The sequence below is a fragment of the Sus scrofa genome, chromosome 3 (genome assembly GCF_054392235.1).
Source record: "Sus scrofa isolate SSC_HxYL_T2T_F1_AM1 chromosome 3, Sscrofa_HxYL_maternal_Yorkshire_Landrace_v2.0, whole genome shotgun sequence".
Taxonomy (NCBI): domain Eukaryota; kingdom Metazoa; phylum Chordata; class Mammalia; order Artiodactyla; family Suidae; genus Sus; species Sus scrofa.
Genome location: NC_139385.1, coordinates 85,926,610 through 85,949,819, shown reverse-complemented (window position 1 = coordinate 85,949,819; position 23,210 = coordinate 85,926,610). Strand labels below are relative to the sequence as shown.

The 23,210-nt window shown below is 35.0% G+C and overlaps 1 protein-coding gene across 4 annotated transcripts in view; it reads left to right on the top strand.

The window, feature by feature from the left end:
• APLF (aprataxin and PNKP like factor) overlaps positions 1-21,903 on the top strand; it is a 75,641-nt gene extending 53,738 nt beyond the window's left edge. The window contains exons 9-12 of one of the 4 annotated variants that reach the window (XR_014841797.1): positions 2,320-2,501; positions 5,634-5,668; positions 11,515-11,561; positions 18,487-21,903. Coding sequence is in view for 1 of the 4 variants with exons in the window: in XM_005662500.4 (XP_005662557.1) it covers positions 11,515-11,561; positions 18,487-18,689 (250 nt within the window). In the remaining 3 variants the exon portion in view is untranslated. The remainder of the gene's footprint in view (positions 1-2,319; positions 2,502-5,633; positions 5,669-11,514; positions 11,562-18,486) is intronic. The other 3 variants (XR_014841798.1, XR_002342624.2, XM_005662500.4) reach the window with 3 other exon arrangements.
• The last annotated feature ends 1,307 nt before the right edge of the window (positions 21,904-23,210 follow it).

Here is a 23,210-nt window from a genome sequence, read left to right as displayed (position 1 = left end):
CTTAAATTATTTAATCAATAGGTTTCTCTTTGTTTTTCCATTGCAATATATTTGTCAGAGAAAGCTGACCATTTATTCTGAGGAATAATCCCTTAGTTTGGATTTTGCTGATTTCATTGCCAAATCACTTTTTATTATAAGGGCCCTTCTGTACCCTAATAATTGGTGGTTTGGAAATTTATTGAGCTTTGCTCTTGGCCTAGCATATGGTTGATTTTTGTTGAACATAACATGTGTACTTAAATGGTTTGTGGCAATAAGTTTCTATAAATGTCAGTTTGGACAGGTAGTTACAGTTCAGATTTTCATTATCTTTGATTTTTTTTCTGTTGTTGTTCTCTTAGTTATTGAGGGAAGGGTATAGAAATCTCCACTATATTGTAGGTTGGTCTATTTTTCCCCTTAACTCCGTCAGTTTTTCTTAATGAACCAACTGCAGTCTGTCCTCAGTGGAAAAGCCATAAAAATGAGAAACTCACTTGAAATTTTTCCCTTTGCCTGTGTATCGACTCTTGCTATGTTTCTGTTTATCCATTGCATTTAGATGATTGTTTTTCCTATTTTTAACAGAGTATGACTATTACCTGTGGGAGGCTTTCTTCTGAGATCATCTTCTGTCAGTCTTCTTTCAGTATTTCTTGTAGTGAGAAACCGCTGGAAAACAATTCTTTCAGCTTTTGTATGCCTGAAAATGGGCTTATTTTGATTATTATTACTGTTTTTTAGGGCTCTTTTCACTGGGTATAGAATTCTAGCTTGGCAAGTTTTGTTTCCTTTCATCACTTTAAAAATGTTCTTTCCTTGACTCTTGCATCCGTGGTTTATGCTGAAAGTCCATTTTCTGTCTTATTGTTCCTCTTTTAAAATTAATGTACCTTTTACTCTGATCATTCTTAAGAGCTGTATCATTTTTTTAATGATAAAACTTTGTTTTACTTTCAACAGTTTAAATAAGATGAGTCTAGGTATATTTTTCTTTGTATTCATCCTATATGGGGTTTGTTGAGCTTTTTTTGTAAGTTGATGTCTTATTAGATGGGGATATTGCTTGGCTCTTGTCTCATCAGATATACTTCTGCCCCAGAATTCTCTCTCTTCTCTCCTTCTATGCCAGTTAAACATATATTAAATATTTTAACCATATCCCACATGTCTCTTCTACATTGTTTTGTTCTTTCCAGTTTTTCCCCTCACTAATTCAGATTAGATATTTGCTTATTGACTTGTCTTGAAATTTACTGATCCTCTTGTCTTTTCTGACTAGTCTGCTGTTAAACCTATCCAAAGCATTCCTAATTTTAGAACTTCATTTTTCAGTTCTGAAATATCCATTCCATGATTTTCTTTTTTTAAATTTCAATTTTGGTGAAAGTATTATCTTTTTGTTTACATTCCCCAGTTTTTCACCCTTCTCTTTAAAGACATTTTTTAACACTCTTATTTATTTTAAAATATGTATTTGTTAACCACCATATCTGGATCAGTTTCTTTTATTGTGATAGTGGTCATATTTTTCTGCCAATTCATGTCTAGTACTTTTTTGTTTTAATACTAACATTGTTTATTAAGAACTCTAGGAGCTCTAGATGTTAGCTTCCCTCAGTGAGGGTACCCCCTTTGTTTGACAGACAGGAAGCAAGTCATCTCTGTCCAGTTAGAGATTTAGATAGTTAATAGCCAGGGTGACATTTCAATAAATTTCCGCCTGGTTTATTCTTGTTCCTTTGACACGATATTTCTAGACATTTCATTAAAAGTCAGGTCTTTGTCTTTTCAGCTCAAATTTCCCTCTGGAGATTTTGAGCTATTAGCCTACCTCCCAGGCATCTTAAATTCAGGCACATTTCTTGAGGGGAGACTAGTTAGGTGTTTGTTACAGATCTCTTCCTTCTAGTGGTACTTTGTCTTTGAAACTACCCAAGTTCAGATTTCACTCAGCATTATATAAGATCCAAATTCAGACCTTAAGCCTTTCAATCCTCCCAGGAACTTAACAGATATTTCTTGGGAAAAATAAGCCTTGTGTTTTAGATTCCTTTAATTTGTAGACTATCATGCTAACCTCATGAGGCCATAAAAAAGCTCTACCAGTTTCTCTTTTCCTCTGATAGTGTTCCTTCACTCGGGCCAAATCTTATTCTTTGCCTATACTAAGAACTGTCAAAGGGCTCTAGGGAAGAATAGAGCCAGTTATTGTCAGCTCACAACTTTTTCTCTCTAGATGATGATGTAAAATTTCTCGTTGCTCCCACAATTCTCTCACAAAAAATATTTTTTATAGTCTTTTTTTTTTTTTTTTTTCCTGTTTGTTAAAACAAGAGTACTGGTCTGCCATGATGTCCTGCACCCTTTTCAGAAGCAAAATGCAAATGTGTCTGTTCTCCAGGAGAATAAAAACAAAATATAAAGCCTTGCTAAGAATAATGATGTCAGAAATTGCTGCCTGTATTTCATCAGTCTCTTTAAATGAAGGCAGAGTAGTCAAGAGAAATTACTCAAAGGTCAGTGACTCCATGTACTAATAGAGTGTCTCTATCTAAATATATTTATATGTATGTATATTGTATTTTTCATCTGTTGAGCTGCTTGGTCTCCTGTTTCTGATTGAAGATAAAATCTTAAGATTTTTCCTCCTCATTAATTTTAATTGTATTTTCAGAGAGATTCTTGGAGATTGCTAGATCTGATTGCTTACTCTGACTACCATTTTACCAGTAAGGCAATGGAAACTAAAAAGATAAGACTTCCAAGCTAGTGAGATAAAAGCCAAGTCTCCTCTCTTCTCCAGTCCAACATTTCTCTGTGACATGGCCTGATTCCACCATTGTTAGTGATAGCTTCTGAAGTATTGATAGTGGTTGTCTTTTTAGCGAAATGGCAAAATAATATTTTGGAGTTTAGAAAAAAAACCCAGATAAGGTACTCTGATTAAAGAAATCATGAATTTTTCAAATCAACAAGATGTTAGAAACCCAGATTGAAACACTTATATACCCTTTCTTGTCAATTATCATTTTTAGTTAAGCAAAAAACATGATTTTGTAGGTTAATTTTGTGTCATTGCTAAAACTAAATTGATATTATATTATGATCGGTTCAGTTTACTCTTTAACAATTTTTTTTAAGCTTTTTAGGGCTGTACCTATGGCATTTGGAAGTTTCCAGGCTAGGGGTTGAATCAGAGCTACATTTGCTGGCTTATGCCGAAGTCACAGCAAGTGGGGATCCAAGCCATGTCTTCAACCTATACCACAGCTCACTGCAACGCCAGATCCTTAACCTACTGAGCAAGGCCAGGGATTGAACTGGAATCCTCATGGATACTAGCTGGGCTCATTACCACTGCACCATACTGGGACCTCCCTCTTTAACAATCTTGATTTGCAAGAATAGATTTTTTTTTTTTAGCCATATACTGGTTTAGTGCTGTTAAAAAATGATTTAAAGAGGGCACTTTGGGTGATACAGATTAACTTTATTAACACTTCATGAAACAGTCTCCATTTGGAGAACTGCAACATGGGGCAGAAGACAGGAAGCTTTTATGGGATAAAGAATAAAGAACAAATAGAGTTCCTTCTGTGGCACAGTGAGTTAAGGATCTGATGTTGCTGCAGCTGTGGTGTAGGTTGCAGCTGTGGCTCAGATTTGATCCCTGGCCTAGGAATTTCCATATGCTGTGGGTACAGCCAAAAAAAAGGAAAAGAAAAAAAAAAAAAGAATGAAGAACAAGGAAGAGAGGATAAGGACCTGATGCTTTCTCTGTGAGGATGTGGGTTCAATCCCTGGTCTTGCCCAGTGGGTTAAGGATCCAGTGTTGCTCCAAATTGCAGCATAGGTCACAGATGTGGCTCAAATCTGGTGTTGCTCTGGCTGTGGTGTGGGCCAGCAGCTGCAGCTCTGATTTGACCTCTGGCCTGGGAATTTCCATGTGCGCTTGTGGCTGTAAATAGGAAAACAAAAAACAAAAAACAAACAAACAAAAAATAACAACAACAAAACAAACAAAAAAACCCAAGAGAAAAATAGAAAATATCTGATTGGCCACATAGTCAACCTTGTTCAGGATAAGAACTAAGGAAATAAATACAGAGCTCAGATTTGGCTTGGCCTTTGGGGATTGGCTGACTGGAGGTGCTGTGTCTCTGGTCAAGCAGAGCATTTACAGGGACCTGAAAGTTATCTAAGTTTCAGTTTGCTGAGATGGTGCCCTAGACAGGAGTGACTCCATCTTAGGCCTAAATGTTTATTTCAGCAGTGCTAGAATATAAGTCTACTGTATCAAAATGATAAAGTGTTCTAATTTAGCTTGCTTAAAGCAAGTTTTTATGTAAATGCATGCTAGATTTTTTCCTCTAGCCACAGAAGAAAAATATTGCAGCCTCACTGATCATAAAATAACCCATAAAATCAGTCAGAAATTATTATATTTAGAAAACTAAAGATATGTATGTTCTAAAAGTGAAGTTAGGATAAGCCTCCATTCCATAATGGTTGACATGTTTTGAAGGAAGATGAAATTCATGAGCTAAAACATCTTTGCTCTCTTTTATCTTTAAAAATTTGCTTTCACACAATAGAATAAGAATTATTTTCAAGTAAAAACAATTACTCTCTCAAGTAAAATATTAGGTTGATTTTGAATTTGCTTTCCAGTCTTACCTTCTAATTCCTTGAATGTATGAAAATAACTTTCTTTTTCTGATAGTTTTTCTGATAACTTTCTTTTTCTGATGTCAAATGTTGTATAATACATTAAATAATCTTAATCTTATACTACATCAGGACCTAGGTTTATATGTTATCATATTGTATTTGCAAGTATTATCATATATGTTCAAAGTTTTTATCACTATAGAGCAAGAATGAAAACATAAAACTGTACGTGCATGGGTCTACTTATTTTTCAGACATTTTCATGCCATGAATAAAACAGTAAAATAGAATAACAGATTTGGATCACATATTAATAAATACATGCTATCGTTAAAATAAAGATTTCCTTAGCCCATATAATATAGGAAGTTGATGTTGAGAAAAGGATCTTTAATTATCAATTTTAATTTTTTCTAAAATTACAGGCATTGTTAGTATTTTGTCTGACATTATACTTTTGAAAATCTAACAAAATTAAATCAACTCAAAAAAATGATCATTTGAAAGAACTAGTTGATATTTTCATTTTCAGTATCTTGCCCATTTAACTGATTTTTTTCCTTGTGCAGTGTACCACAGTCTGTTTGAAGACTGTCTCAGTTTAATGCTCTGATTAGCTTAAGGTACTTCTCTAAATTAGACCATTAGGTACTTAATGTCCAGGATGGCCCAGTGATTGCTGTGCTTGCCTCTGACTCATTCACTTCCTCTGGTGCATAATAGAATTTTACGCAATGCATTGCTCCTGTTCTTGTTGTTAAATTAAGCACTAAACATAGAATATATATACACTAAAATGAACTGAATCCATCTTCAGCTTAGTATAAAAATGTTGTCAAACTAACATATATTGCCTTAGATTTACAAAACCTTAGGCAGGAGTGTATTGCACAAATGAAAGTGTTGGTGCCTTCGTGTTTTTAGAAGCGAATGCCTCACTTTTTTTTTTTTTTTTTTTAATTATAATACCTTCTAAGAGGGATGACCTAAGAAAGTGCGTCAGTCATCAACTGTAAGTGCTCTCGTTGTAATGAATCTGCAACATGGTCTGTATAGTGTGAAAGAACATACTGTTTTTGTCACAAGAATAATTGATTTTTAAAAATGTATATTCGATGGTAAAATATTATCTTTTATTATTTGCTGATCCCCAGTCAAGCTATGATCTAAAGTCTTTTGCTGTTTCCTCTTTTATTTTTGAAGTGTTCCAAGTTATTGCAATATTATCCTAATTGAGCATGTATACAAATATATACCTTAAACTGCAAGATACTAATTTTTAGAAGCTGCTTAATAAAAAACAGGAATGTGTATTTAATGTAAATTCATGTTTTATTATTTGCGGCAAAATAAATAGGTTTTTATAGGAAACTGTAATTGCCTCACAGTTGAGATTTCCCAGAATCAGTCATGCGAGGATATCGATCATTTTGTTGTAGTTAAGAATAGTCAAAGTTGATAGCATCTTAATCCATTTTTATAGAATTTGCATATAGAGGAAGTAAGCTGTAATCACCTGCCATGCTTACAGTTCCTTAATCATGTCTAAGAAGATAGTCTTCTAGACATCATTAATCATTTGCTACACAGGTTTACATAAGATTTGGCTATAATTTTTTTTATTTAGAAATAGCAGTAACAGCATTGCTGTTAATGTGTAATGTGTCATGTAGCTGTGACAGAATGGACTGGAGTGTCTTCTGTGGTTTTGTTTTTCTTTATTTGAATATAAATTTATTTTTATAATAATTTATTTTTCTTTGTTATATTTAGTGTTAATTACACATATATATGAATTTTCAGTTATTTTGTCAGAGATAGTAAATTGTAATGATTTTCCGTTAACAAGTTGACTGTTTTATTTTAATGCTGGCTTACTCTTTTTAGTATTTAACAAAGATCATGTATGTTAATTTTCCTTTTTCTCCTAAATTTTAGACTTAGATATTTTATAACATAGGATTCTTGTTTTTGCTTTAGGTTTTAAAATGAGTGTTGAATTTCAAAAGTGTGAGATAAATTATTTGGGAATAAAAGCAAAGGTATATCATGATCATTTTTTCATTGAGCAGATTTTGAGCATCTGGCAGGCTCCTCAGTTTTATAGAAGCTGATGTAAAACAATACTTTAGGTTCATTAAAAATTTTGAGGGTAAGTTTTGATATTAAGATATCAAATTTTTTTGAAGTAAACAAGAATAAAAGTGTTTCTGTTCTTATTACTGCCTAGTTAATCTTTAAGTAGCTCTTTATGATGGAGAGATGAGTTTTTACATCAACAGATTTAGGTTCTAGTTATGCCATTTCTGTAGCAAAATTTTGCATGTTATTTGATTTTCCTGGACTTCAGTTTCTCATGAAAACAAGAAGTTTGGGTCATTTGTGCTCTGGGGCCTCCCTCTCAGTCGTGGAGAAATCTAGAGCAGAGAACAATATTGTCATATTCATGAAGTCAGATCAGTTACATTCCTGTCTAGTCTTCCTTAGCCTTCTTTGCTGTCTCCTTTTCCCCTACGTCTAATTATTGCCAAACCACAGGGCTCAGTTCTCTGAGCTCTCCCTTCTCTATTCTGTTCTTACTCCCTCGGTGAGCTAATTTAGTGTAATGGCTCCAGACTCACATGTTTAAGTACCTCCACTTGGTTGTAAAATAGGTCAGTCAAACTTATGTGAAACAGAACTCATGATTTTTATCACGAAAAAACTCTTTCCCAAGTGTTCTCCAACTTTGTAGATGACTTCACCATTCAAATAGTGTTTAGGCCAAACCACAAAGCACCCATGATTCTTCTCTTTTTCTTCACACCACTCATTCATTCAGTCCATCAGCAGTTCTTGCCATCTCAACCTTTAAAATACATTGGGAACCTGACCACTTCTTACTTCCTCTACCTCAGTGATCTTAGTCATAACCACCATCATCTCTAACCTGATAAATCACAACAGCTTCTTAGCTGATATCCTCGTTTCTTCTCTTGCCCTTTAATAGTTCATTTTCCACACAGCAACCAGAGCAATTCTCTAAAAATAAGTTACAGCATGTTGATTTCTGCTTATTCAAAATCTTCCAATAGCTTCCCACAAAACTCTTTACCATGGTGTACAGATTCCTCTCTGACTTCGGTTCCTCCTCCTTTGCTTTTCACTCACTCCCCTCGAGCTGTGCAAATCTTTGTGTGTTTTCCCACATACCCTTACCTCAGAGCCTTAGTAAATTTGAAGACTTTTTCTATTTTCTCTTCTTGAGTGTTCTTCCTTCAGATAAGTATTTGCTATTCATGTATCTATATCATTAAAATCAGAAATGTTTTGGAAAATGTATATTTTTAATATAACAGCTCATGAAAACCTGGTATGATTATGGGTGTGTACCTCTATGTTTAGAATCCAAAGGATAATTAAAAAAACAAAAACCAAAAAAACACCCAAAACACGATTTTGAGGCTGCTGAGTTGTAGAAAATGCCATTTGTGAAAAAGTTTGATGTGAATCTTTCATGAATGAACTCTGAGTATTTCCATTCATTATTAGGAAAATGTCATAGGGGGATTTGGCATTGTCCTTGAAATGTTCATGTATTCATAAGTCTTCAAAGAGATGTACAGTATTGCCACTTAGCCTTAACCCAAGTTATAGAAAAAAGACATTCTGCTTTATTGTGAAATATGATTTTTGAAAATGGGATATGCATAGACAAATGTTAGAAAAATACTCCATAAATATCTGAAATGTGATTGAGGAAATATTCAACCATTGTAATTGCATGTATTATTGAAGGAAAAATTCAGCTATTTAGTATTAGTTGGCAATTACTTTTACTAGCACATAGAATTTTTAGGCATTGTTGGCTATTTGAAAGTAAAATTGATTTCTGTTTCTATAAAAATAGTTGACAGCTATAAAATGCTTAATGGCCTACAAATGTTTATATGTATCATTCATGTAATGCTTTGAACAACCCTGTGTGAGGTAAGTAGTAGTATTCTTGCTTTACAGATAAGGAAGTGGAGACTTGGTCACAGGACTTGACCTGAATCACATAACCACTAAACTGGGTAGTTTGAATTCACATTCAGTTCTTCTGATCATAAAACCTGAGCCCTTCCACAACATAATTTCTGGTGATGGATAGTTTAACAAGCCAGATGAGAACAAGTCAGAGACACAGTGGCATCTGTCTGTTAAGCATTTGTGAAGGACTCACTGTGTTCTTTGGTGATTGGAGTGATTGATCAACTAGAGCTAAGCAACCTATGATGCTGAGCAGTCAGTATCTCAGGAACCCGATTACAGTAGAGTCTGCTTAATATGCTTGTCAGGTTTTCATTGTTTCCTGGGGAAGTAATATGAACTGTTAATGGCAGGAAACATATTTTATTCTTAGGCTTGTGTAAAAAGATTCCGTGAGTACTTTATTCACTTTATAGGTGTGAGTACAGAGCAATTTTAGCACATCGACAGTCTTTTCAACCCAGTGAGAGCAGGCATTCTTTGGCTCATGTCCAATGGAAAAACTGCCTTTCAAAGGGTGGACTTCTAAAAATATCAGGATCCATGGATTATGATTTACTGGGGAAAAAAAATTAATTTTAACATAAGAAAAGTTAAGAAAACACAGAAAATACAGTCTAGAAATTATTAGAAACCTTTTTTTTTTTTTTTTTTTTTTTGTACGCCAACCAATGAGAATTTTAAGCTTTGGTTTGTATTGTGAATGATTTATACAAGTTCTTTCAACAGTCATTTTCTTAAGAAATAATAGTAGAGGTAGCAAAAAGTGTGTCTTTTTTTTTTCCTATGAAATAGGAAAATAAAAATTATTTCATTTTGGAAACTCACAGAAAAGCTTAATAAACTTTTTTTGAAGGAAAAAAGTTGATTGTATCATAGTAGATTATTTATGAAAAACCTTTTTGAATGGCATGTTGTGAAAGGTACACTTGTAGGTGCTATGAAACATTATTTAAAAATGTAAGAAAAACCCATGGCCTCAAGAAGCATATTTGACAGACCATAGAGATAGTACACACACATTTGTGTTGAAGATTTAGACGGCAGTATAAGAAGTTCTGTGTTCAGTACCAAATGGTAGATATAGACAATTGTTGTAGAGATATTTCCCAGTAATTATCAGAGTTGCCTTGCTGAGGAAGGTATGATTCGAACCTTGAACAAGCAGTGTAGAGTTAAAAGAGTATTCTTGGCAAAAACGCTGTGAGCAAGTGTGTATCCATGGCAGAAAAGCAAAAACTGTTTTCCCAGAGGAGACGTGAAGGCTTGGGCTGCAAATAAAGGTGGGAACTGAGATTATGGGGGACCTTGAAGGAGAGGATCATTTATGGAATTTAACATTCAGGATACTTAATGTTGCTTTCTCAGTTAAATGTGGAAAAGCACTCACTCAGCTAGTTTCTTCTGGCCTCTATTACGGTCTTATACCTGTATTTTAAGGAAAATAGCAATTCCTCCTAGGACATGATGGAAACTATTTGCAGAACCTCAAAGAAACAGATTTTCCCTCTAAGGCAGATGAAAACCTGCACATGGAGCTGAAAATCTTTTCCTTTTCTGAGCACAAAATTACATCACACCTATTTCTCTTTTCCCTTTTTTGCATTGTGGCAGCTTTTTTCATTTGCAGCTCTCTTCATCACATTTAAGTTGTCCAGTTTATTTCTTTCAACTTTCAATTTTCTTTTCCATCAGGAGGTCAGATTTGAGTTAATTACCCCAAACCCATAATCTTTTGGTCAATCTGTTTTCCACTTTTCAAAACCGTTGGGTTATGACCCCAATTAACTGTGTGGTTGCACTCTTGCAGTATGTATAATGTTCATATTGTAGGAAAAATTACCCCAAAAGAAGATATATTAGAAATGAAGAAATGTTGCTGACACCTGACACAGAGCTTGGCATGTAGTAATTGCTCTGTGACTATTTCTTGGACCACTGATGAATGAATCAATGGCTTACATTAACTACTGACCACCTAGTGTATCCTTAAATTAAGGACTTACTGTTTATTCCTCATGAATCCTCAAACATCTTCATGTGACCTGTACACCTTGGCACATGTCTATTGTCAGTGTTTCCCATGTTCTCCTTTGTCAGTCCGCTAAGAGACACGTACCCGCCAAGTGGCTCATAACCCACCAGTTACTTTTTTTTTGCTGTCTGGGCAGTTTTGCACTATCTGGAGAATGTCTTATATATACATTGTGCCCAAACATTTGTTTAGTAAATGATAGAAGGGATCATCAGTATATGTCATCAAAAATAGGTATTCAAATAGTAGTTTCTCTTTGACTTTGGGATATGTTATTATTATAAATTTCTCAGTGCAAATTGACTTTCTTGTTTACTCAAAACTATGCTTTTGTTTTTGGATTCAAGAAGAGCCTTAAAAGTCTCCTTTTAGATACTACACATACACACACTCTTGTTTGATATTTTGTGTTATATATTTTATATATTAATTTACATTATATATTTATATATTATATATATGTGCTGTATAACATTGGCATTTTAGAAATGCAATATATTTTGTCTCATACTGCCTTTCTGTAGAATGTAAGTCATGAGGAAAGAATTTTGGTTCACCACTCCTCCTTTGCATCTAGACCTATGCCTGGCATGAAGTAGGCACTCAGTAAATGTAATCAAAAAGCAAATGCTTTCTCCAGCTTAGTGACTATAGCCAACAACAATAACAAAGCAAATGCTTTTCAAATTAGCATATTGCTAATTTTCTTTGTATGTTAGTGAGTGGTCTAGTTTAATTTAAATAGTCTTCTTCATTTTTAGTGATTGTCAAGCTAGACCTTATATTTGCTTGCCCTTTTTTTTTTTTTTTAGGAAGAATCCCCAGCACAAGATCGAATATAGACATAGTACATTTCCAGGTAAGTAATTTTACCTTAGGAAACTCAAAAATGAAAACTTCATTTGCTTCTTCTGTTAATCACAAGTACAGTTTCCAGTTGTTGTGAATTTATCTTTATCTTGCTTCTGTGATTTTGTGGAATTGATGATTTTAATGATTTTCTTAGATTTAGAAAATGATAAATTTTTATATAGCAAATGTTTTCTACAATCATTGTCAATTATATTTACCTTTGTATTTGTTATTTTTTGTTTGCAAGTACCTTAAAATCTCAAACCGGTCTAAATGATAAAGAGATCTTATTCACTTCTGTAACTGAAAAATCTAGAAGTAGGGCTAGATTTAGACAAAATTTGTTGCTTTGGCTCATTAATAATGTCAATAATACCACCAACAACCCAATTTCCTTCTGTCTTTAGAGGGGTGATTTTTATCCTGAGACTGGCTCTGGTCCCCTTGGAACCAGGGTAGAGTCCCTTTCTTCAGAACCACAGGGATCCTGAGTAGAAACTAGGTTTAAGGAAAGAAGCAGGGAGATATAGACCAGAGAGGCAACTATCAAATGACCATCAGTCCTGTTTATGTCAATGTGGTTTACCTTCTTTTTTTCTGAACCCTAATGTTTTTTCCCTTTACAAAACAAATTATGGCTGCCTTGTATCATTTATATAATACAGAGGCCAATTCGGCATCCAGCATTTCTGCCCACAGAAGAGAGGAGAAAATGTACAGTGCAAACTATCCCCACATACTGCCTTTGTATGTGTACAACCAACTTGTGACTAAGTGATAAAATAATCAGTGTCAGCACAGGAGAATTCTGTTTGCTGTTTCTTATTGAAATATACTTTAGTGCTTTGATCCTCCAGACGCAAATATAATCACTCTATCTGAGATAATATGGTATGAAGGCTATACTACACTTTCTTCCCTGGGGCCATATCTAAAGCTATATAGCATTTATGGTTGTTAAATTAACTTTTTTTCAAGCAGTAATATAATAATGTTTGATTAAAACTCTATTTTTTGGACAGATTTTAGCATTGTCTCATAAAAGTGCATTTGACACGTATCAAATGAATCATACCTTTCTCAGCAAGGCAACTCTGAGTATCTGAATTTTCTTTGAAAAGTCTCTCTCAATTATCATTGACATATCTTAAATATTCTCTAGTTCTGCAGTTGTATGCACACATGCTTATATATACTTTTCTTTCAGAAGTAGGAACCAAAAGATCTAGAAAGAAAGCTAATATTAGTAGGACTTAAATGAAATTCTATAAATTGCTTCTTAGTGTAATGGGGAAGGCAGAGAATTTGGAATATAAAAAAGGTTAATGCCAATGGGTTTTCGTTTTGTTTTGTTTTGTTTTTTGTCTTTTTAGGGCTGCACTTGAAGGCATATAGAGGTTCCCAGGCTAGGGGTCGAATCAGAGCTGTAGCTGCTGGCCTGTGCCACAACCACAGCCACAGCAATGCCAGATCCCAGATCCGAGCTGCCTCTGTGACCTACACCACAGCTCACGACAATGCCAGATCCTTAACCTCCTGAGCGAGGCCAGGGATCAAACCTTCATCCTCATGGATACTCATCAGATTTGTTTCTGCTGTGTCATAACGGGAACTCTGCCAATGGTGTTTTTAAAAAGAAATAAAATTCATTTATAGTAAAGTGAATCAGACCCCTGCATAACAGCTTTTCTAAAGTTAAAAGTATGAATACCCTCATTAGTAACTTGGTACATTAGAGAGATGAGTCTTTAGTAGTAAAATCAGTCATTTAAAATGTTTATTCTTATAGGATGTAGTAAGCTTTCATCTTTAGAGATATTCAGCTAAAATTTTTTTTTTCACTTAAGTGAAAATTAATATCCTAAATAGTTCTAAGATTTAGTGGGAAATAAAGGAGAATAAAACTTGAAGAATTATTGATGTTAAACTGTAAATCTGCTTTGAGATATTGTCTTCTTAGATCTTGTTACCAAAAAACTATTTGAAGAAAATCAGCAATTTGGAAAGATATTTTTCTCCTTGTAAAAATCTTCCAGTATGCACAAGACACAGTGTGCTCTACATTCGTTTTTGGAATAAGAACTGACAGTGAAATTTTACATTGTAAAGGAAATGTTAAATACAAATTTTAGAATTGTCATTCTGATATTACAAATTCCTCTGCATAAATAGGAAAGTCAAAACTGACCACATTCTAATACTGAATAGTTAATATATTGTTTCAAACTTGTTAAAGACTTTGTTGCTTTTTCTAAAAGTTGTTATTTTTCATCATTATGATAGTCCAGTGTTACCCATCAGTTTTTAAAAAATAAGTGACAGCTTATTTCTCTTGCTCTGCTTCCAAGTAGTCAAGCTGTCAACCTCATCTCTACATTTCGTATTATTTTACTGATTTGTAGAAAGTGAAGATTCCTGCTTTGGCCTTGAAGTTGGGGAACTTTTGAGTTGGAAAGAATTTTTGAGGTCATTTAATCAACGTCCTTTGATTCATAGATAAAAAGTGAAATTCCACTAAGTGCCTTGGTTACTATCATAGGCTTGTTTATGACACAGATCTTTATGCTTCTACCCTCCTAGTCTCTTTTCCTTAAGCCATGCTGTTTTAAAAGACTTTTGATTAAATGAGGGAAATGGAACACCACATAGAAACAGCAGTAAGTAGTAGCTAGAAAATTAGAAGCGACCTAGGTGAAAATAGAGGAAAAAGAATTTATTCCTTCCAAGCTCACTTTGATTTGGAAGAAACAAGCTCCCTTCTGATTTCTCAGACATGCTCAGCAATTATTTCACATAAGCTAGTTGCAGCATAAGAAAATGCTCTAGGAGTTCCCGTCGTGGCACAGTGGTTAACGAATCCGACTAGGAACCATGAGGTTGCGGGTTCGGTCCCTGCCCTTGCTCAGTGGGTTAAGGATCCGGCGTTGCCGTGAGCTGTGGTGTAGGTTGCAGACGAGGCTAGGATCCCGCGTTGCTGTGGCTCTGGCGTAGGCCAGTGGCTACAGCTCCGATTCAACCCCTAGCCTGGGAATCTCCATATGCCGCGGGAGCGGCCCAAGAAATAGCAACAACAACAACAACAACAAAAGACAAAAAAAAAAAAAAAAAAAGAAAAAAGAAAATGCTCTATGTAGCTTTTTTTTTTTTTTAAATGGCATTATGCCATTTAAATATATGGAAATCTATTGGAAGTCACAACTACAAAAAATTAAACTATAAAAATTATTTTTGCTACTGCTTAAAGAAATTAAACAACTACTACTTCATCTCCTGTTATGATTTTTGTGCTTCAATAAGCTTTTCACTCACCGTGGCGTTCTGTGTACAGTACTGGGGTCTTGGCTTGAAGTCTTCTATGCTGTGACTCCTCATGACCAAGTTACCTGGTCTCTGACAAGCTTCCTTGTCTGAGAGGCTTTCTTTGGAATTTTTGTAAAGCAGACAGTGTTATGTAAGGTTTATGTGAACTTTACTACTTTCATCACTTTAAATCTAGATATTCAGATACCATGCTTCAGCTTTCCCAGAGAATACATGCATGGGTGATTTTTCTGCTTTCTTCAAATCCTTTTTGCAAAAAACTTACTAATTGTTTTGCTAAAGATAGCCATTTTATTCCTAAATTAGGTGTTAGTCATATTTATTTTAGAACCCTGCTTCCTGAGATTATTCCCACAATTCAGGAAATCCTGTAATAATTCAGATCAAGTACACTGCTTCAGAGCGTTTTCCAAGTAAGTAAACTTTCATTATCTCTGTGGCACAGTGACACTGAAAGGCAGAAATTGTTATTTCTCTAAAAACATCTTTAGCACTTAAAAAAAAAAAAGAAAAGAAACTCCCATCTTGATTGCATTTGTGCTGTGGAATATTTAAACTCACTTGTTGAATTTACTATAAGAGGTTCTATTTAATTGGTTTCACAAAGATAATCTCATGTCAGCATTCAAATCCTGTTGAGAAATGTGGATGTGGTACCACTGACAAAGGGCACAGAGCTGAGTTCTAGTGCTGACTTGCCCTTGTCATGACTTTGGCTTTCCAGGTGCCTTTATTAAAGCACAGAGTTCTTTAAAGTTCTGTAATGTAATGTTCATATAAAGCAAAGGGGATGGAATCTGATTACCAGCTACATGAAGTTCTGTTGCATATAATTTTTCAGATTCTGGACCTCCTGTTAAAATAACATGAATGTGTTTAGTTATATCTTAAACAAAGATATAATTGTTTATATCTATCAAAATTTAATGATGATTTGATAGATATAAGCATTATTTTTTGATGAAACAAAATGGGATTCTTCTGATTAATATGTCCTTGTTGCTTTAACAAATGAGCCTGCCCAGCAAGTTGCTAAAGATTTCCAGGGTTCATTGAGGCTTGAAGCTCCTTCAAGTAGGATTTAAATAAAAGTCTTTAATGTAATTCATTGTGTTGACAGGCTGTCTAGTAATTTAAAAGGGAGGTTATAATAAGGGTTTCTATAAGCTAAATGTGTTCAGCAGTTGATTTGTAAATGGTTCATTTGTTCATCCATTCATATATTTAAAAAACATGTGTATATATATATGTATGTGTGTATGTGTGTGTATACACATGTATAAAGTGCCCTTAGACATGTTAGACACTGTTCTAGGAACTGAGGATACAATAGAGACAAAGCCCTGCTCTTGTAGGGTTTCACAAACGTGCACGGTGCACATGTTAACAATAATATGATGTCATGTAGTGATTTTGCTAAGAAGAAAAATAAAGCTGTGAAGAGGACAGAATGGCATGGGTGTGCGTGGGGGTGGCAGGTAGGTGCCACTTCAGTAAGACTCTGATAATTTAACATTAGAGTAGCAGGCTAAAGGAGAGAACAATACAGCGGATTATCTGAGCGAAGAGTTTGCCAGGCACTGGGAAAGCCCTGGAGATGATCCTGCTGGGACTGTTCAAGGAGCAGTGAAGTTAGGGTGGAATTGGGGCAAAGAGTATAAGTGAACGGTGGCACATGAGGTTAGAAAAGCTAGCAGTGAGCCAGTTGTGCAGTGTCCCAGCCTGAATTTGGGTACTACAAAATGTAGAGATTTAGAAGATGACGAAGATCCAGCAAAGGAGCTAGAGAAGGGACAGCCAACAAAGTAGGAGAACCGCAAGTTTGTTTTAGCTTCATGTGTGTTTTTCTTGTAAATTTGCTAAGATAATTTCTGAATCTTAAAAGAAACTTATTATTGAGATGTCATTAGTTATGTATATGGAATACTTCCAAAAGTGCAATGGATAAAAACAGAAATACTCATGTTCTTTCCTCCGCTCTCCCTTCCGCATCTGCAGACTACCCTCTAAATGTTTTTTAATTTGTATTCTATCATTAGAGTTATATGGGGAATCGCGATTAGACATAAAACATGCCCTCAAGATGCTTACAGGAGATAAAAAATGTACACACATAATAATGCCAGATTTCCCTTAAGGAACTGCTGTGCTTCTTATGCTAATGAGAATTGTGTAAATTATTATGTAGCCTTTTTAGCCTTGGCTGCAAGAAAACTCAGGGAGAAATGTGATGCTCAGTTTCTATTAATTATGTTAAAAATCAAGGTTGACATACTTATATTCTGCTTTTTGGTTTTAGTTTCTACTTTTATTTGCATTTTTTATCTCATTATTATTATCACAAGCTAGCTCAAATCCTTTTGGAATGACTAGTGATATTAAGAAAAATATAACTGTCTGGGCTCCGGAAGTTAAGAGGACAGAAAAATTATATCCTTTGTCATCATTCTCCCATTAGATTTTTCCCCATAAGATTTCTTGACTTTCATTTAAGGTATATCTATTACAAATGAACTTTTTAAGAAGTTACCTAATGCATATACAAAAGTACAAACATTTTTAACTCATACATTTGCTGGTCATCACAGAGATTGTCCTCTGCCATTGAGAAGATTTCCAGATAGAATTTTCCTACCTGTTTCTTAAATGCTCCACATCATCCTAGAGTCTCTTGCTACTGATTTTAAACCAACTCTGTTGCTTGCTGTGGAAAGAAAATAAAACAATGGGATGAGGGAAAAAATGAGTTTTGAGACAGAAGAATTCTAGAATTAAGAATTCTACTATTATAATAGTATTTAAAAATCTGTAAATTCTAATGGCTGTACCATAGTAATCCTAGTCTTATTGAGGCATGAGCTGCAAGATCTATAAAACTAATCTTTCCAAAGTATATAAATTTTATTTCCTCACTTGGTTATAACTCTGATGTGTCGATCAGATTACACTAGGTCTGATTTGATGATAACAAACAGTCATCAAATTTCAGTGCCTTACAACAGCAAATAGGTGTTTTCCTCCTTCCTGTCACATGCATGTAGCTGCATGTTGGCTGTGGCTCTGTCTCATATGTGTTCTTATCCTGAATCCAGGCTGAAGGACCAACCCCTGTCTGGGACATGCTATTCCCATGGCAGAGGGGAAATGGCAGGAGCAGGACCACAGAAAGGAGCTAAGAGCTTCTTTGTGGAGGTGGCACACATTATTTCTATTCACTTTCCTTTGGCCCAGTCTGATGTCAGTGGGGGTGGGTAAATAGAATCACATCACAGGGAGGGACAGTAATAATTGCGACAAAAATACACTCTACCAGCACAGAAGGTAGGCTAGCATGAATATGATTACGATGTGACTAAGGGGCCTAAATTATGAATCTCACAGGACATTTTCACTTCAGGAGCCTCATGGTTGGAAAAGTTAGGATTAAGCAAATGTTAAAAAGTTAGAATTATAACACATGGTAATTTTAGCCCCTCTCCAGAAATTTGTAGTGGTTAGCTATGTATTAAGTAAAATTAATTCTTGATCAAGAAAGATATTTTACAGTTAGATGTTTCTATTCCAGATTGAGTGGTGATTGATGTGTTGTGTGCTAAACTTCTGTTGTTCAGTGAGAAGCATTTCAGACGAAGATGACAGTGTTGGGCAACCCAATGAGTATGACCTGAATGACAGCTTTATAGATGATGAGGAAGAGGAATACGAGCCAACAGATGAAGATTCCGACTGGGAACCAGGAAAGGAAGACCTAGAGAAGGAAGATACGGAAGAGCTTTTAAAAGAAGCAAAAAAGTTTATAAAAAGAAAAAAGTAACTCTTCTCTGCATAGTATATGGCTCATATATAATCTTTTCTTAGTGGAAAAATAATTCAGGAACTAAGGAAGCACTTAAATGATCACTGTTTTCCTTCTTCTTATAACTTTACTGTTGACCCTTTGCAAATGAAACACTGAAAAAAGTCAGCCATCAGTGTAGTAAATGGAATTTGTTTCATTGCTTTCCTTTTCCATCCTATTTAAAACATCTGGAAATGGTAAGAGAGTTATAAAGAAAAATAATTGATATTTTTCATATACTTTGTGTGTTAGTAATAAAAAGTAAAAGCAATAGGTTGTATAAAACTTTGGTCTTTTTTTCCCCCCAAGATTTTGTCTTTACATAGAATACTATGCAAGCGTAACCAGGCAAATTACATAATTGATGGGAAAGCATGCTTCTTTCGAATTCCTATTAAAGTAATTCTTCAAACAGAATTAGACTTAAAAAAATAACATCCATCATATGTAATGGCTATGATTTTCTTCTAGTACTTTATTTTGCAGTTTTATCTGCAACTTTTATTCTTTGAAACTTGGGGGATTTAGTAGTAAATGGATACTTAAAAATAGATTCAACTAGACTATAGAAGAGAAACGTCCACCATGCAGGGAATGTTATTTTGTGTCCCCAGTCTGTAATTTACTGAGTTTAAAAGCAGAAAAACTCAAAAGAATTTGACCATTTCTTTCTCAGACTAAAGTTCTGCCTGATTATTTTAACTCTCAATGTGCTCTCTTTACATTAAGAATATAGAAATTATTTTTAGCCATAATTTTCTCAAATGATATTTCTTTTTTTATCCTCAGTTGAAAATAGCAAGTTGTCTGCCAGCATTCAAGATTTTGGCCTTTTATATTAAGAAGAAACCCCTTCTTCTTCCATTTAAGTAGTATATCTCTGAATCTCTATTCTTAAACTACTTTAGGCCTTGTAATACTCTTCATTTTAGGTGACTTAGAATCTTTGAAATATAGTTTAGAATCTTTAATAACAGGGTATGTGTGCACAGAGCAGTAGATAGAGTATTGAAATCATAAATCACTAAACCAAAAGTTTCCTCGGTAAACACTAATATTTTCCATTCTAAGAGAACCTAAAAATTCATATCTTAAAAGAGCCAGACAGATTTATAATTGTTTTCCTAGTGTTTTAAAATATGTTTTCAAGTAATTTCAGAATATTAAAATTTACTTAAACTATAGCTAGGAAAATATAAATACTTCTCTAGGCTATTATTATCTATTATTCTGACTTTGTCTCTTTTGTTATTTAGGAACTAGTTTTCTTATGTTCCTTTAGTCTTGGGAGCTTTATAAACCTGTGAAAACAATTCTTTGAACTTATTCTTATTTTGCACCAACTTAATCCTTAAAGTATTTCTTGATCTACTCGTAGATATATCCCAAAGGAATTAAAAACATGTGTCCACATAAAAACTTGTATACAATGTCCATAGAAACATTATTAATAATAGTCAAAAAGTAGAAACACTTAAATGGCCATCAGCTAATGAATGGATAAACAAAATGTGGTCTCTTTCTACAACAGAATACTTTTTGTCCATAAAGAAAGAAGCGAAGGATTGAAACATGCTACAGTATGGACAAACCTTGGAAACATTATGCTAAGTGAAAGAAGTCAGACACAAAAGACCACAAATTGTGTGAACTCATTTATATGAAATGTCCAATGTAGCAAAACCATAGACGCAGAAAGTATGTTGGTGGTTGCCAGGGTCTAGAGGAGGGAGAGGATAGGGAGTGACTCCTAGTGCATAGAGAGTTTCTTTGTGAATTGATAAAAATATTCTAAAAGTAGTGATGGTGCAAAACTGTAAATACAATAAAACACTGAATTTACTCTAAGGGGGAATTTTATGGTGTATGAACTATATATCTCAATAAGGCTGTTATAAAAAAAACGCAAAAGGTGATGGATGCTAGGCTTTTAGAAAGAAAAGAAGCGTTCAGTAGCAATATATTCTTCTTGGAAGTAGAGAAGTGTAGCTGTTTTTTTAAGGATAGTTTGATGTGACTTTCATAATCATCCTGAGGACACTTTCGAGTATAACTAATATATAAGTACACAGTTTGACTAAAGTGTAATGAAAATTTATAACTTGTAATTGGACTGTGATTGGAATGATTTTTCAAAATGGAAAGCTGATGACATTTGTGAACTCAAAAGCAATGTTAACAAAACTTGATTCTTTAATTGCTGTCCCTGACAGTAGATAAGAGCCACCTCTCCCTATCTTGGTTTGGTATTCATGGAATTAAACTATAGCCTAACCTTCTCCATCAAGCTAAAAATGATCACATATGCATTTCTCACCTATGTATTTCTCACCTATGTGCTTAATTCTAGAAGCCAGTATTTTTGTTGACTGTCTTGAGGGGAGGTGGGTTTTCTGGGACCTTGGGAAGCTGTAGACATGAAGACTTTTCGGTGACGCTTGAGCACTGATGCTGTGTTTCCCCCAGGTTGAGGATGGTCTTGTTGATACTGCTGGTTTCTAGAATTAGAAGATCCTAGTGGTTGCAAACATTCATTTCAATGAAAGCAAATAGATTTCAGCATAACTTCTCCAGAATGGTGATATAAAGCTGAGAATAAATGGAGAGTGACTTTCTTCTGATTTATCTGTGCAGAGTTACATGTCACCCACACACCCGTGGAGAGAGAAATCATACGCAGACATGCTGCATCAAGCCCTTCTCTGTGAGACCAGCTCGTTCCCATTATTTCCTCTTTTTTGAGCAAGAATCTAAAACTCTCTCTCTGGTTTCTTCCTGTCAGTTTGCAAACCTGATTTATGAAGCTACTCTCCTACAGTAGGTATTGAAAGAAAAATGATAAAGAGTAATATTGCTGAGTTCCCGTTGTGGCTCAGTGGTTAACAAATCCGACTAGGAACCATGAGGTTGCGGGTTCCATCCCTGGCCTTGCTCAGTGGGTTAAGGATCCAGCATTGCTGTGAGCTGTGGTGTAGGTTGCAGACGAGGCTCGGGATCTCGCGTTGCTGTGGCTCTGGCATAGGCCAGTGGCTACAGTTCCGATTAGACCCCTGCCTGGGAACCTTCATATGCCACTGGAGCAGCCCTAGAAAGGCAAAAAGAAAAAAAAGGGGGGGGGAGTAATTATTACTGAGCTCATTACTGGCCATCCTTATGTAATGTACATGATAAACTTTGTTAACATAAACAACCACAGTTGTGCTCTCTTTATTACCAAGACCCTGTGGTAGGTACTGGTGTTTCAAAGAATAACACAGAGTTTCTGTTTTCAGTGTCCTTACAGTCTATTTGGGAAGATAGGATATTTATTCATTCGGTAACAGTGACTGAACACTGTGGAGAATACAGAAAGAAAAGAACCTGGGGTCTGCCGTCAGAGCTCACAAAGGCAGTGAGGCAAGTATGCAATCAACATAATGAGTAGAAATGAAATAGTCAGAAAAAGGAATGCTGGAGTATGATTTCAGTGTCCTGCCTTGCTACATTTTGACATACGGTCTTGTCTTGAGGTAGAGCCTTTTTCTGATTGAGTTGCGAGCTGAACTAGGAAATGTTTTCATGTAACATAATTTTTGCTTGAAAGAATGACTGGCAGACATACTATGGTTATTCAGACTTGAATATGTGGCAGATGTTTCCTCAAAAATGAAGCAAGCCTACTGTTTCAAGGAAACCAACAACATATGTTGTAAAAACTGAGCTTTCAAACAAAAATTAGAATTTTGGGAATTCCTGTTGTGGCTCATCAGTAACAAACCTGACTGGTATCCATGAGGATGTGGGTTCAATCCCTGGCCCCAATAGGTTAAGGATCCGGTGTTGCCATGAGCTGTGGTGTAGGTCACAGATAGAGCTTGGATCTAGCGTTGTGTGGCTGTGATGTAGGCTGGCAGTTGTAGCTCCAGTTTGACCTCTAGCTTGGGAACTTCCATATGCTGCAGGTGCAGCCCTAAAAACCAAAAACAAAAAAAGAATTTCAGAACACCTGTATCTGTCACTGTGACCTTGATAGTTTCCCAAAACTTTAAAAACTGTTTTGATGATATTATCGGTGATATAGTACAATGAAATGTGTCAACGTTTGGAAGATCTATAAAACTGAGCAAGGCAGTATTTTCCAAATGACCAACGCGTGTTATAAAATCGGCGTGGGTAAACGATCCATTCAAGCATAAGGTAGACTAGTGAAGCTTAATGTAACAGAGTCTGTGAAGTTCATTAACACGGTTTCATATTGCACACTGCACCTAACATTTCAGAAGCTGCTGTCTATTTTTGGTAACATATCGAAAATAATATTCACAATTATCTGAAAAGCCTATTAAAATACTCCTTCCTTTTCCAACTACATATCTGCGTAAGGCCTAATTTTCTCTACACACATCAAGCAAAACAACATACAAGGGCAGAAATGAGAATTCAGCTGTCTTCTATTAAGCCAGCATTAAATTTGTAAAAGGGTGAAACAATGCCACTTATTTCACTGAATTTAAAAAA